This window comes from Corvus kubaryi, unplaced genomic scaffold (genome assembly GCF_017639235.1).
Source record: "Corvus kubaryi isolate FWS band 111438036 unplaced genomic scaffold, C.kubaryi_AGA036_p1.0 37398, whole genome shotgun sequence".
NCBI lineage: Eukaryota > Metazoa > Chordata > Aves > Passeriformes > Corvidae > Corvus > Corvus kubaryi.
Genome location: NW_024581137.1, coordinates 1622486 through 1635695, shown reverse-complemented (window position 1 = coordinate 1635695; position 13210 = coordinate 1622486). Strand labels below are relative to the sequence as shown.

Below are 13210 nucleotides of genomic sequence, written 5' to 3'. Positions count from 1 at the left end.
AGCCTGACTACTTTCATGCAGCATATCTTCAAAGAAAATTCTATGAAACCAATATGTCTTAGAGAAAATTCTTCAAATGTAATTCAAATGCTTCAAAACCAATTGTCTTGTCCTTGTGAAAACAATCCTATTTTCTATCATAGACGTCTTGCCACATTGCCTTGTATTTTTTGTAGCTACTCTTTCGTCCATGAGCATCTAGGTTCCAATTTTACATATACCCATGCAACTTTACTATTGGTTTGATGGGGCTTCACTCAGCAATGAAATTAGTATGTTCTACATTTATGTTGGTCATGTGTTTGCTACTTTTCTATGAACCCGCTACCCATTACTCTACAGGAAAAATCATCCTAGGAAAAAAACCCACCCTTCAGTCTTAGAGATACATTTTTCTCCCTAATGACTTTATATAACCCTTTTTTAAAATTAGGGCACTCCTGAAATTTTTCCAGTAGAGTCCATTACCACAGCTGTCCAGATTCCCAAAATGCCAATGGGAAAATACTATTTATTTGCCTTCTGAATATTTTCTTGAGTGTCCTAACTGAATTCATAAGCAGCCCCATTTTATAATAGCACTGACTTTAAAGCTGGCGGGAGTTCTTTCTAGCCAATGAACAAGCCTCTATAGGAAGAGCATATGCATGCTGTATGTAGGTAATATGAAGATATAAAGAAGGGTAATTTGGGATTCATTTGACTGGTGAAATTTAGAATGGAAAATGGGGTGAAATGCTATCTAGTATCCCACATTACCTGTCAGATGCATGTCCTCAGGAAGGATCCTAGTTGGTAGAAACTTAATAGATGCAGGTTGGTTAAGACAAAAAAAATGTTTTAGTAGATGATGGGAGCAGCCTTAGGTTAATGGTATGATTTGGTGCACTCAGAGCAGCAGCTGGAAGTAGTGTGTTACAAAGATTAGTTTTAAAAATCCTCGCCATCAGTGCTGTGGCGGTCCTGTTGGCACTCTGTCAAATCCAAATGCAGCCTGGGAGTGTTTCCATCTGTACCCCCCAAACAGGCTTCCTTGCACTTGGTTCTAGGAAGAGTAGATGTGGTGAGAGGCACATTCTGGGCACTGCCAGGGGCATTCTATGCCAAGTCCCACACCTCCTCCCACTGCACAAACCAAGAGTTAGAATCTAGCACCCTTACATCCAGCCTCTGCTGCTAAGTGTACAGCTGTTCAACCAACATGAAAGAAAATGTCTAATTAAAAATTTTTTTTTTCCTTTTAGGGTAAAGATGGACTTCAGGGGTTGCCAGGACTGAAAGGAAAAGCAGGCCCAAAAGGTGAAAAGGTATGTGTCCTGTTAATACCCAACAATCAATCAGATACTATATATTCTTGGACATGTACTAATTTGGTACACTCTGAGAGAGAAACAAAAATATGGAATCACAGGAAGAATTTAAACATCCTACTGTTCATCCATGAACGGCTGGATGTCACCATAACAGAATCATAAGTATTTTTCAAGGATGCAAATAAACTTCATCAGTAGAAAAAGTTGGGAATTCACAGGAGAGCTAAGGAAGATGTATTGAACACTTAATAAAGAAAAGTCAGTTGTTGTCTATATCTGCTCTGGGCAACTTACTCTACTGGCTAAGTGATTTAACGGAAGCAGTACAATCACTCTTAGGAAATGAACATAATTGAAATAAGAGTTAAACCATCTGAAGTAACAGCTTGTATCTCTTCTGAGATGAAGTGAGATATAATGGATTAATCTATTATTAAAATACATGTTGTACACAAAGTTGATATACAGATAGTAACTCCAAGCGTCAAATTAATAATCCCTTTCATCTGTTTAACAAAACAATACAGACTTCAAAAACACACAAACATGACCCATATAAATCTCATCTATTCAGATTCAGTTTTAAATGATCCAGAATCATTTCAAAGGTAAAATTAGTCTCCAGTACAGGAATCAGGTCACGAGATTGAATGGCAACCCCCCATCTCTATGTCCAGCTGTAATGGAAAGATGTGTTGGGCAGAGGGTTCTCGTAAGCTGAAGAGAAGTAAAGGCATGTGGGGAGCATCTCAGGTACAGCATGATGGGGACACTCCTGCTCTCCTCTGGGACCTGTGTGAGGTACATGTTCACAAAACCAGGCAGCATAGGAGACAAACAGGAGGACTTACAAGTCCATGCAGAGTCACAGGACTACCACCTTTCAGAGGTTACAGAGACATGGTGGGATTGCTCACAACTGGAGTGCTATAGAGTGTGGATACAGGCTCTTCAGGAAAGATAGGCTGGGAAGGCAGATTATCAGTAAGACATTATATCAGTTGTCAACAGGTATTACAGGCACCTAAATGTCGTTTGACACTTAGCTTCTTAGGTTTCCTTCAAATCTGCTTTGGTCCTTCTTGTGACCAGAGTCATTTCTAGGGTGCTTGGTACTGATGTAAGTAATTCATGTGTAGGAAGGAAACCATAAAATCAGTCAGGACGCTTTCAGTGGAAACAATGGAAAAGATGTTCAAATTATGGCTGTTTACATTTCTTCTATTTATAAGCTAGGGGCAAATTAGCAAATGCATTTTACTTTGCAGCTGCTACAGCCGCAGGTCCTGTTAGGTGACCACCCCAATCTTCAGCAACAAGTGCTGCACCTACACTGCCAAATGGAACAGGCCCAGGAACTGACTGATTTGCTGATGGTTCAGACTTGCAGGCATGGTCCCTGACAGTGTTTTGGCCTGTATTAAATAGACCTCGCTCAGACAATGCCTCAGGGGTAGCATCAGTTGTTAACTGCTCCCAGTATGCTGCAAGATGAGACTGTGAATAGGTTGGCTCTGTACTCCTCCAGTGCCATCCCAGTAATCTTTTTTCAAATACTCATGCTGATGGATTTCAGTATATTTCTAGCTTTACTTCATGCAAAATGCACAAAAAAACATACTCAAAATACTAGCTTTGAACATGCAGGGCTAAAAGGAGTCCCAGAGCCAAGTACTTAAGCACTGTGAGCCCAGCCAGGCTGTTCTAGCTGACCTCATGGCCAAAGGCCACCCAGCCTTAGTTTATTGATCAGAGTAGCCACCAGAAGGAGAACATTTCAGCAGCAGGAGAGACAGCTTAGCTGTAGAGAGCAAAAGTTATATTGGAAAGGAAAATACTCCAGTAGTCTATTCCTGATTACCTTTATGGCTACTTTAGTAAAGACTTCTTAAGATTAGTTTTTTATTTAAAAACTGGACTAATATTTTCAAGGGACACTTAAAAGAGACATTGTGAAGTTAGCAAATGAGTGCTAAAAATCCTAATAGGTTCAAAAGCACTAAGGAAAGCTGACAGTTTCATATGCAGAGCTTTGTCTTGGCAATACTTTAAACAGACACAATTCCTGCAGTAAAAACAGGACAAACAAGAAGACACTGCTCTGTTTCTCTGTTACACATGTGAATTATTTTTAAGTTATCAGTTGTTCAGAAAATTGTTTCAATATCCAAATCAGTGTGATTTCCTAGGCCTGGCTGTGTTGGTAGGGTGAGCGAAGCTTTAAGAATTGATCTGTAAACACACACAAAAATTCAAAACAGTTATGCTGTCCAAGCACAGTCAACACTTTCCCCAGTATAATAATATCTAAGTTTCAGGAACAGTAGTAGGATCCACCTTCTTCTTTCTGGTTCTTCTCATTGAAAATGGAAAGCCAAGAATGAATGGGGCACTACACATCAGTGGAGAGTGGGCAGCTGCCTGTCACTTTTCCACTGTGGTCCGTGTTCTGTGTAGAGATACAGCCATGAGATGCTCCTTGGGAATGGATACAGTTAGGCTTCCTAAAACTGGCTGTGACCCAAATACGAGATCTGGGGTTTTTGTCTTCCTTGCAGTGCACACAAAGTGGAAGAAATTGCATGAAAGCAAGCACCAAACACTGCCAGAAACTAATATAATAGTCATTGGAAAAAAAGTGAAGGATGTGTTAAAATGAATGAAGAGCATCTGTAAATGAACACACTGGCAGACAGGGAAAATAGCCCCAAATTAATTAAACACATTCTCTATGGATCTGACTGAAGTATCACTATAGAAACCATTCGACAAAGCCACAGGGAACAAAGAGCTCAATGAATACATTTATCTAATGGACTCTGAAGCATAAAGAACAAGTGACCAAGAAGCAGTTAGAAGTCAGTGTTTCCTGCTATGTAACTGAATATGTGAATTTAGAGAATTAAAATGCTCATAAGCCCAGATAGCAAATTGGCAGTTTAGAGGGTAAAGCATAGATCAGTAGAGGCAAACCCTCAACTCTTGAGTGAAAAATACTGGACTTGAGCAGAAAAGTTATTAAAAGTCATAAACATAAGCTGAAGCAGTTCAAACTAACCTCAGCAAAATGTCAGAGGTGATGTAAGAAAGACAAAGTATAAGAAATGGTAGTAATTATGGAAGGAAATGACACATATTTGAACAGGGTCTTTCGTTGTGTTGGCAATAGGTAAAGGTCAACACATAGAAGAAGAATCATGTCATGGTGGTATTGAAAAAAGATTACAGAGGGTAGCAATAAAATCAAGAAATTTACAGATTGAGTACCATGGTGTGACCATGCTGACTACTTATTGATTTATTTATTTATTGGGAGGGCCATATATAATGTACCTTAAAAATGCAAGAGCCACAGTTAAACCTTACTCTGGAAAGACATATGTGCTGCCTAATGCTGTTAACACTGCTTGTACATTTGCAAATTCATTGCAGAAGTTAGAAAAGGAGGAGTTCTTTCTTCCATTGCCAATGCAAAGATCATGTTTCTTGGGAGCGTGTCTTAGAAATTAACAAAGTCCAACCCTGCTCATAGCACCTAAGCAGTCACTCTTGTGACTGGAAATCCACACAGATTGCAGCTAGTGCTTATAGTCTTTATATGGTTAAATCCTTGTTGATTTATCTTAATTCCCATTTCAGGGTGATCCTGGTGAGGGATTGCCAGGACCCCCTGGACTTCCAGGACCTGCAGGACCATCTGCTCCTTCCAGAGGATTAGTGAGTATTTGGGGTTCTCTGTCAATGAGCTCAGCTTGCCACAGAGGAATCCAGAACTAAATAGGAGGTTTTCTCTGGGAAAGCAGCCTGACTGCCACAGAGATAATCATGTTTTCTAAAACATTCATGCCGAAATGCAAATAAATGTCTGACTGAAGTGTGTGAATTCTGTAAGCTACATAAACACCCAGTATTCCCACTTTAAAATGTCAGTGGATGTGTGTGCTCTCCTGTGCAAAAGCAACAATATATGGAAGAACATGAAACAAAAATTTCCACAAAAAGGCATTATAAACCTGAATTATTAATTTCTTCCTGCTACTGAACAGAGAAATGGTTTGACAGTCAGTTATGTTTGCTGTCATTAAATACTAGAACACATATCAACATGATAACAGTGTTTGTATTTTGAATGCTCAGTACTCAGGCAATGTTAAAGAATAAGTTTCAAATCCATCTTTCTGCTGTACTTGGACTTTTCCCACTATGTCTATGAGGATACATGTGCACGCAGCTAAAGAAGGAATCTGGCCTGAATTCTCAGTTCATGGTGTGAGAGCTGATTTTACACGTAGACATAATTCACCACTGACACAGTGGAAATCCTGTGGTGGACTTTTAAAGAAAACCATCTCTCACATTGGGTATTGTGAGTATTTAACAAGACAGTTTGAAACATATTCCACTGGCCAAAATGGATTATATGCTCCCCTGATTCTGGGCCTGTTGAATTATGCCAATATATTTCTGCAGCATAAAAACAGAGTAACAGTGTTCTGCTGCACTATTGAGCCTGCACTGATGCTGACTTCAATAGACCAGCTCCAGATCCCTAGGACAAGGTGCTCCAGTCCAACAGTTTCACCCAGTCAAAGGCCACTTCCATAAATGCAGCAGTGAACACCAAGTCCTACACTGCCTTTACTTTCTTGTTCTCTGTGACAGCAAGTTTCAAGGCCTTTTATTCTGTAGTGATGTGGAAGTCTCAGTGCAGCCAAGGAATGCATCCTCACCTCTCATGCATTTGAAACATTAGCTTTGGTACTGTGATAGGTAGTGCTTCTCTCTGTGCTTTTCTTTGTAGTTTGCAAAATGTACACAACTATGAAACTCACCAAGGACTAAACACTGTTTTCTCAACAGAAGGTTTTAGAAAGGGCTTCAGTATATTGATGCATCTTTATAAAAGTCATCTTTTTGATTCCAGTTGCAGGAATCTCAGAATCTGGCTTTTTAAATAAGGGGCACATTGTAGGAAACTGGGGTTATTTGTAAGGTCTTCATTTTGGGATATTCTTAATGTTGGCGGGTGTCTTTCTGAAGTTAAAATTTTTCTGAGATATTACTTCAGTTCACTTAAACAGTCACATAGCATGTGTGTCCTGCAGGACAATTATTACTGTGCTCATAGAGCACCTGCAGGTAAATACAGTGCTCAGTGACTAGAGAAGAAGATGGTATGAAACACCAGAAACATAAGTGAAATGTTTTTGTTGTATTATAATTTATTTTACCGGTGACAGACTGCTGTAAGGATATTGATGGTAGCTGTATTTCCAGTAAATGTCAGTGATACTTGCATTAGTCATCTTTAGAACCAATAATTCAAAACCGAATTCTCCTAATTTCAGAATAGACTCGAACCTGAAGAATCAGGTTCTGGAGATACTGACAGAGAGACTGAGATTTTAAGGGTAAGTATATATTCATATTTCTCCTAATAAAGAGCTTTATTTTACTCGTGCAAGTTGTGGAAGGTCAATTTCATAATGCAAGTTTTATACATGCTTAATTTACAGCATTTGTAGGGTTTCATTTCAAGATGAGAAAAGGCCTAAGAGCTTGTGAGTGGGGAAGAAGTTTGAGACAGAAGCAGGCCAACAAAGAAATAATGGCAAGAGGACTTTTTAAAATGAGAAAATGCTTTTAATCTGACTATGAGAAGACAGTAAAGAGGAGATAGAGGTGAATCATAGATTCATAGAAGCACAGAAAGACCTTAAATGTCATCTTGTTCCAGTGCCTCTGCCATGGGCAGGGAAGTCTTCCACGAGACCAGGTTGCTCAGAGCCCCATCCAACCTGGCCTTGAACACTTAAAGGGATGGAGCATCCACAGCTTCTACAGACAACCTGTTCCAGTAACTCACCACCCTCACAGCAAAGAATTTCTTCCTAATATCTAATCTAAACCTACTCTCTGTCAGATTGCCCCTTATCCTGTTACTACATATCCTTGTAAACCAACCCTCTCCTGTTCTCTTGTAAGCCACCTTTGGTCAGTGCAAGGTGCTATATGACCCTAGTCTTTGCTTTTTTTGAATTTGGAGGACCTGTTTAAAAAAATAAGTGTGCCTGTATGACATGCTTTATGGTGCAGCTTTCTGGTGAACGGAACATCAGTAACCCTGCAGATTTCTGAGTTCCTTATGGTTCCTATGAAGTCCAGGATGCTACAGCATGGAGGCATCTTCTTTGCAACACAACTAGCGATATTTTTAATTCTCTCAAGCTGGTTTCTGCCTCTGGATTTCTTTTCTGTTTTTTGGGGTTTTTTCCTCAAAAGTGCTTAATGCCTTATTCTCAAGGCCCTTCAGGAGATAATTGCCACATGCTGGAAGTTAGCTATCTTGCCTAATATAGGAGCCTCTTTAGATGCCCTTTGTAGGTAACAAGACAGGGGAGTGCCCTGCAGAAGGCCCTGTTTACTGTACTGAAAATCCAAGATGACCCTCTTCCTGACAGAATCCTGTATGTGGCTCTAAGTCAGAATTAAAGATTTCCTGACTTAAAGTGCCATGGCCCAAAATTTCAAGCTCTCCATGTTTGCCTGCTAATGCAATCAGTAACACATATGGGCTTGCACATGAGAGGGAATAATTGCAAATGTACTGTTTCTCCTAAAGTAACATTTCATTCATTTAATTCAATTTAAATACCTCTGCTCATGTCTGTGAGATCTTTAGAGTGGAGGCCAGTTCTACAGCATTAAGCATGAATAGATATTATCAGTGCTCTAGCAATAACATGGTGAAATCTCATGAAATGGTAGAGAAAAAACCAACCGCTTCCCTCAGTACAATGATCCCTTGGTTTCGTTATGGTTAGGTCTCTTATCACCAGGTTGATCCTTAGGATATGTCTGAGATATTCACTGGGCTACAGAGAGCTGACACAAAATTTTTTGGTTTTCAATTTCTTGCTTGCTGATGCGTCCTATGAGGTGGCACAGGTCAGAGAGCACAGGTGAGGGAGGTCAGTGTGACCCCATGTAAGGGTGTATCTGTGAAACTAAAATCGGTTCTCAGTGAAGCAGAAGTGGGGTAGAAACCCAAGCTGAGTTTTACGAGCCTGAACAGCCTTATGTGAGCTCTTTCCTGTTCTACGGATATAGAAATGAACCTGGCTAGGGTAATTTCTAACAGTCCTGCTGATTTATCCAGGGTCTTCCGGGGCCACCAGGCCCTCCAGGACTGCCTGGTCTTCCAGGAAAGCCAGCACCTGATTCAGGTGTAGGACCTCCTGGGTCACCAGGAGAAGATGGAGCTTCTGGGGAACCAGGCCCTGAAGTGAGTACCCTTTTGTTCACAAATATTGATGTTGTTTCTGTCCTGCAACACTAAGTTCTAAGACTTACAGTTTGTATAATTCTTAACAAAATTGGAGAATATTTTTAATTTAAGAGATTGGATCTTACCCGAGTTTTTTACCAAAAAGAAAAAACAACACCAAAAACCAGAAAATTTTTGTTAATGAAATCACATTACTGCACAGCAGTAATGTACATTTGACAGACAGATACTGGTAAATCTGGACCAGAATAAATTAAAAGTAAGAATGCTTTTGCCAACACTGAATAAGACTAAGTATTAGTTTTCCTGTGGTGCTTTCAGGAAAATGAAGTTTGCTAAATCACCTACATAAGCCACAGAGAATTTCTAGAATAAACTGAATTTTCCTCTTTTCTCTTCCTTCCTTTTCTTCAGCTAGGTAGAAACACTTATTCCTGTGGACATGTGAAATGTAGTTCTACTGTAAAAAATGTTGCTGAAGTTCGACTTGCAAATAAATCCTCAATAAAGTGTTTTCTTCAGTGAAGAAAACCAATTTTTTTAGCATTGAACAGCTCTGAGAATCCTCTCTGGAACTATGAGATTAGCTCAGCTGGTTGGAGCATGGTGCTGTTAAAGCCACAGTTGTGGGTCTGATCTCTGTGCGGGCCATTCATCTAAGAGCTGCACTCAGTGATCCTTGTGGGTCCTTTCCAATTCAGAATAATCTCTGATTCCATATATTTACTAATACGGTTCCTTTATCCCCTATCAGCCACCTGCCAGTAGAAGTTGTTCTCAGGACTAGATTTGGCCTGTAAATTCATGCCACCCTCAGGGTGAGTCACCATTTCTGTACCTGACAAGGTGTAATTAGCATATATCAAGGAAGTGTATGGGTGGCAGGTGTTAAAAAGGAGATCTCACTATACCTCAGTTGTCTTGGAGGATGTTTTTTTGAGGATAACCAAGTTGGGAGTTGATACAAAATCCAAAAAGTGTTTGTCCATCCAGATGGAAAGCAGCATCTTTTGTGCAGAAGGAAATTAAGCACCCAAAATCTTTAATATGGGATTCAAGACGCACGTCCATGGGAAGCCAATGAAACCCACTGTTCTCTACTGATTGTAATATGGATGGCAGTATAAATTTAAAAATCTGAAATAACAGATTTCATCTAACTGCTAAGCTCCCAACAGTACCTTTTTCTTTTCTGAATCCAAGACAGATGAAATTCTATTGAGGATTACAACTGTAATTTTAAGAAAATCCATTGGCAAGTCTTATAAAGTAGACATTGTTACCCTAATGTTTTATTGACTACATTCAATAAAGTGCAGTGTTAGATTAAAAGGTCCTCTATAACACCTTCTTTGTAATTCAAAATGTACTTTCAACTTTCCTGACTGTGGCTGTTTCTATATCTTTAGATTATAAATTAATTCAAATGGTCTAGGACATAGTACTAAAATTTGCCATAAAAGAATAATGTAAAAGCATGGGGAGGTTAGGCCCAGACTCATTGTTCCCATGTGAGGGTATCACTGGAGTTGTGTGAATCAAGAACACTGTCAACCCACTGGCTTTTCTGTTTGCAGTGACACAGAAGTCTCCTGTTTGACACCATTCCCTCCATATCACAACTGCTTTTAATGATTCTGCCACACAGAAAACCTGGCCACTTCTGATTTTGTCAACACCAAGGTTTCCTCAGCTGTTGTCTAGCACTGGCATTGCCAAAAGTGTGGATAACTGAGGTGCCTGGGGATTTCAACCCCTTCGTGTCTTTTACAGGATTGTCAACACCTGCTTGGATAGCACCATTATTTTTCATGCTAATGTTATATTTACACTATGCTGAGTTTTATTTTCGTTTATTATTTTATTATTGTTGTATAGTTTCCTATTAAAATATATTTAAATATTGGTTTGATACAAAGCCAAACTCTCAGAAGACAAGAAATAAAGGTATTACAACTTAGTGGCATGAGGTGCTGCACATCAGTCTTTCATAATGCTGTATCATCAGTTGGTCCAAAATACTCACACACATGTTCTAGAAATCAGGCTCTCAAGTGGCACCTGCTTTAGATTTACCGTCATTGCAGGGTCCTCCTGGCCGTGATGGAGTGGCTGGCCCACCAGGATGGAAGGGAGAAAAGGTGAGTTAAATGTCTGTCTTGCTCCTACTTCAGTGGAAAATCTTCGCCAATTCTAGGCTGTAAAAATCATAAACAGTTGTCCCTGCAACAAAAGAGCATCTGGCTTCAATATTTTTTAATGGAATCCAGATACTAATGGTTTATCAGAGCACATCTCAAAAGGCATATTCAGAAATCAGAATTTCCTATTGGATACTGTCTCATTTTCTGCAGCATGCAATATTCGATATGCAGTATGAACTACTCTGTTGTGATGTGCCATTCAAAAGCCAGTCATGACTGGGCTCAGACAGGTGAGTCTGTAGTGGGAAAGAGAGAACTCCAGTTAGTCCAGCCTGGCACAGAGTCACAGCACATTATATGACAGGAGAGAAGAGCCTGAAGGAGCACAAACCATTTAATCTGGCAAACAGGAGACAAAGCCATGGCCTACCCTGGCTGGATACCAGGTGCCCACCAATGAAGGACTGATGGGTCAAGATAAGGACCAAGAGATCACTCAGCAATTACTGGCACAGGCAGAACAGACTTGACTTGGGGAAATTAATCTAACCTATTGCTAATCAAAACGCCATTTTGAGCACCATTTTTTTACACCCCACTTCAAGAAGGATGTGGAGAAAACCGAGGCAAAGACTACAAGACAATTTCATCCTCCAGTGAGCTTCAAAAACACATGTTATGTACAAGAACTTGCAAGTAAATTCCCAAGGGTACATTGTAAGCTCACACACTGTAAGGGAAATGAAAAGGCAAGTCTTAAATGACCAGAATATTGATTTCTTTTTATCTCTGGAGGCTGAAGTTTTTGAGTTGTGGTATCAAAAGCCTGAGGTCGGTAAAAGTGCAGCACACATGGGAACCAGCAGCTATCCAGAAAGTGCAGCATGTGTGTTATAAAGCAGGCACCTGAAACCTGGGTCCATTGTAATCAGTGGTGTGTGTTTTACATGAGGGAGCCCAAGAACAGAAAGAAGTCTAGCTGAAGTAAACTGAACATGAATTGTATATTATAGGAAGAGATTGATGTGGAAAAAGAAGCAATTGGAAGAGAAATTAATTTTTTTTTAAAAATCATAACCCTCAAAAAAAAGGACTAAAATATTTTGCCTCACTGAGTCTGTCTGCTGCATTGTGTATATTTGATAAAAGTTCGATTAGAATTGAAGCACTATGTATTTGCACCTGCTCAATACAAGTAAGTGTTTTTTTCATTTTTACTATTTTCTTTTTCTGAAAACCCTGCTTTAATTTATATTGCACTATCTGTTTTGATCATAATTCCAAATTAATCCAGAGAAGATTACAGGAACAACAGGATGCACTGAAAGTAAATTCAGTTTGTTCATTGGAGTGACACTTGACATGGAGTTTTGCCGTTGCTTTTAGAAAAAACATTATTTTACTCCTGATGCTTATTCATTTTTTCAGACTTTACTCAATAAATATTTCTGCTGAATGAGTAAGGACAGGAGCTTGCCAAAATAAAAAATAATTCCACTAGATTCAGAGCAATTTGGAAAATAATTATTTGCATGCATTATTATTGTCTTTCTGTCTATTCCATGGACTAGAAATGGAAAAAAACTGTATGCAAGTAAAGTGTATAAAAGCAAACCTTGATAAAATCTTGACTACTTCAGAGGAACCTTAAAATTTTCCTAGTTGTCACATCCTGTGTTTGGAAGGGTGCTCTAGACAACTTGAATGGGACCAGTTTCCTGTTCTCTTATGTCCCACAAGAATTTTGACGTTTGTGTTCGGAAGCATGAGGATGTGACCTGAAATGCTTAATTCTGTGTCCTCCAAACCCTTAAAATCTGCAGCAATAATTGAAATACAAGATTGCATCCAGTCAGCATACCAGACCAGAGCTATTAATGTGTTCTTGTAATTCCTGAATTATAGATTGTTTTTGACTGAGAGGTCTGATGTTCCAGATTAAGGGCTTCATGTAAAGGACATCAAATCAAACAACACAGAAATCTGTGGGCATTTTTATTAAGGAAGAACACCACAAATGTGTTTTTGTTGCCTAATAGTCTTATTCTAAGTATTTAGGACTGATCTTCTTTTACAGGGTGATCAAGGTCTACCTGGTTCTGCTGGTCCAAAGGTAACAAAAAGGACAGTGTCTTTATAGAATGATGGCATCACTGTGATACAGCACATTACTGAAAAGGGCTGAGAAATCTTTAAGATTATTATTGTGTAACCTAACGAAGTAGGCAAACCTGGTTTCTCAGTTGGCCAGAATGCTTCTCTATGAAGCATGGTGTAGTTGGTTAACCTTGGCTGGACGCCACTCTATCACCCCTTCCAAGCAGGACTGGGGAGAGAGAATAAGATGGAAAACAATTTGTAGAGATAAGGCACTTTACAAAAGTAAAAAGGAAGTAGAAGTTCGCATGCATATAAACAAAGAGAAAAAAAGTTTAATCTCTACTTCCACTTCCCATCAGTGAGTA

At 39.4% G+C, this 13210-nt stretch overlaps 1 protein-coding gene across 3 annotated transcripts in view; it reads left to right on the top strand.

The window, feature by feature from the left end:
* Window positions 1–13210, top strand: part of COL15A1 (collagen type XV alpha 1 chain) — a 117929-nt gene that overhangs the window by 49739 nt on the left and 54980 nt on the right. For all 3 annotated transcript variants that reach the window (XM_042043413.1, XM_042043415.1, XM_042043412.1), the window contains exons 10-15: window positions 1245–1307; window positions 4953–5030; window positions 6662–6724; window positions 8473–8598; window positions 10689–10742; window positions 12823–12858. In XM_042043413.1, coding sequence (XP_041899347.1) covers window positions 1245–1307; window positions 4953–5030; window positions 6662–6724; window positions 8473–8598; window positions 10689–10742; window positions 12823–12858 — 420 coding nt within the window. The remainder of the gene's footprint in view (window positions 1–1244; window positions 1308–4952; window positions 5031–6661; window positions 6725–8472; window positions 8599–10688; window positions 10743–12822; window positions 12859–13210) is intronic.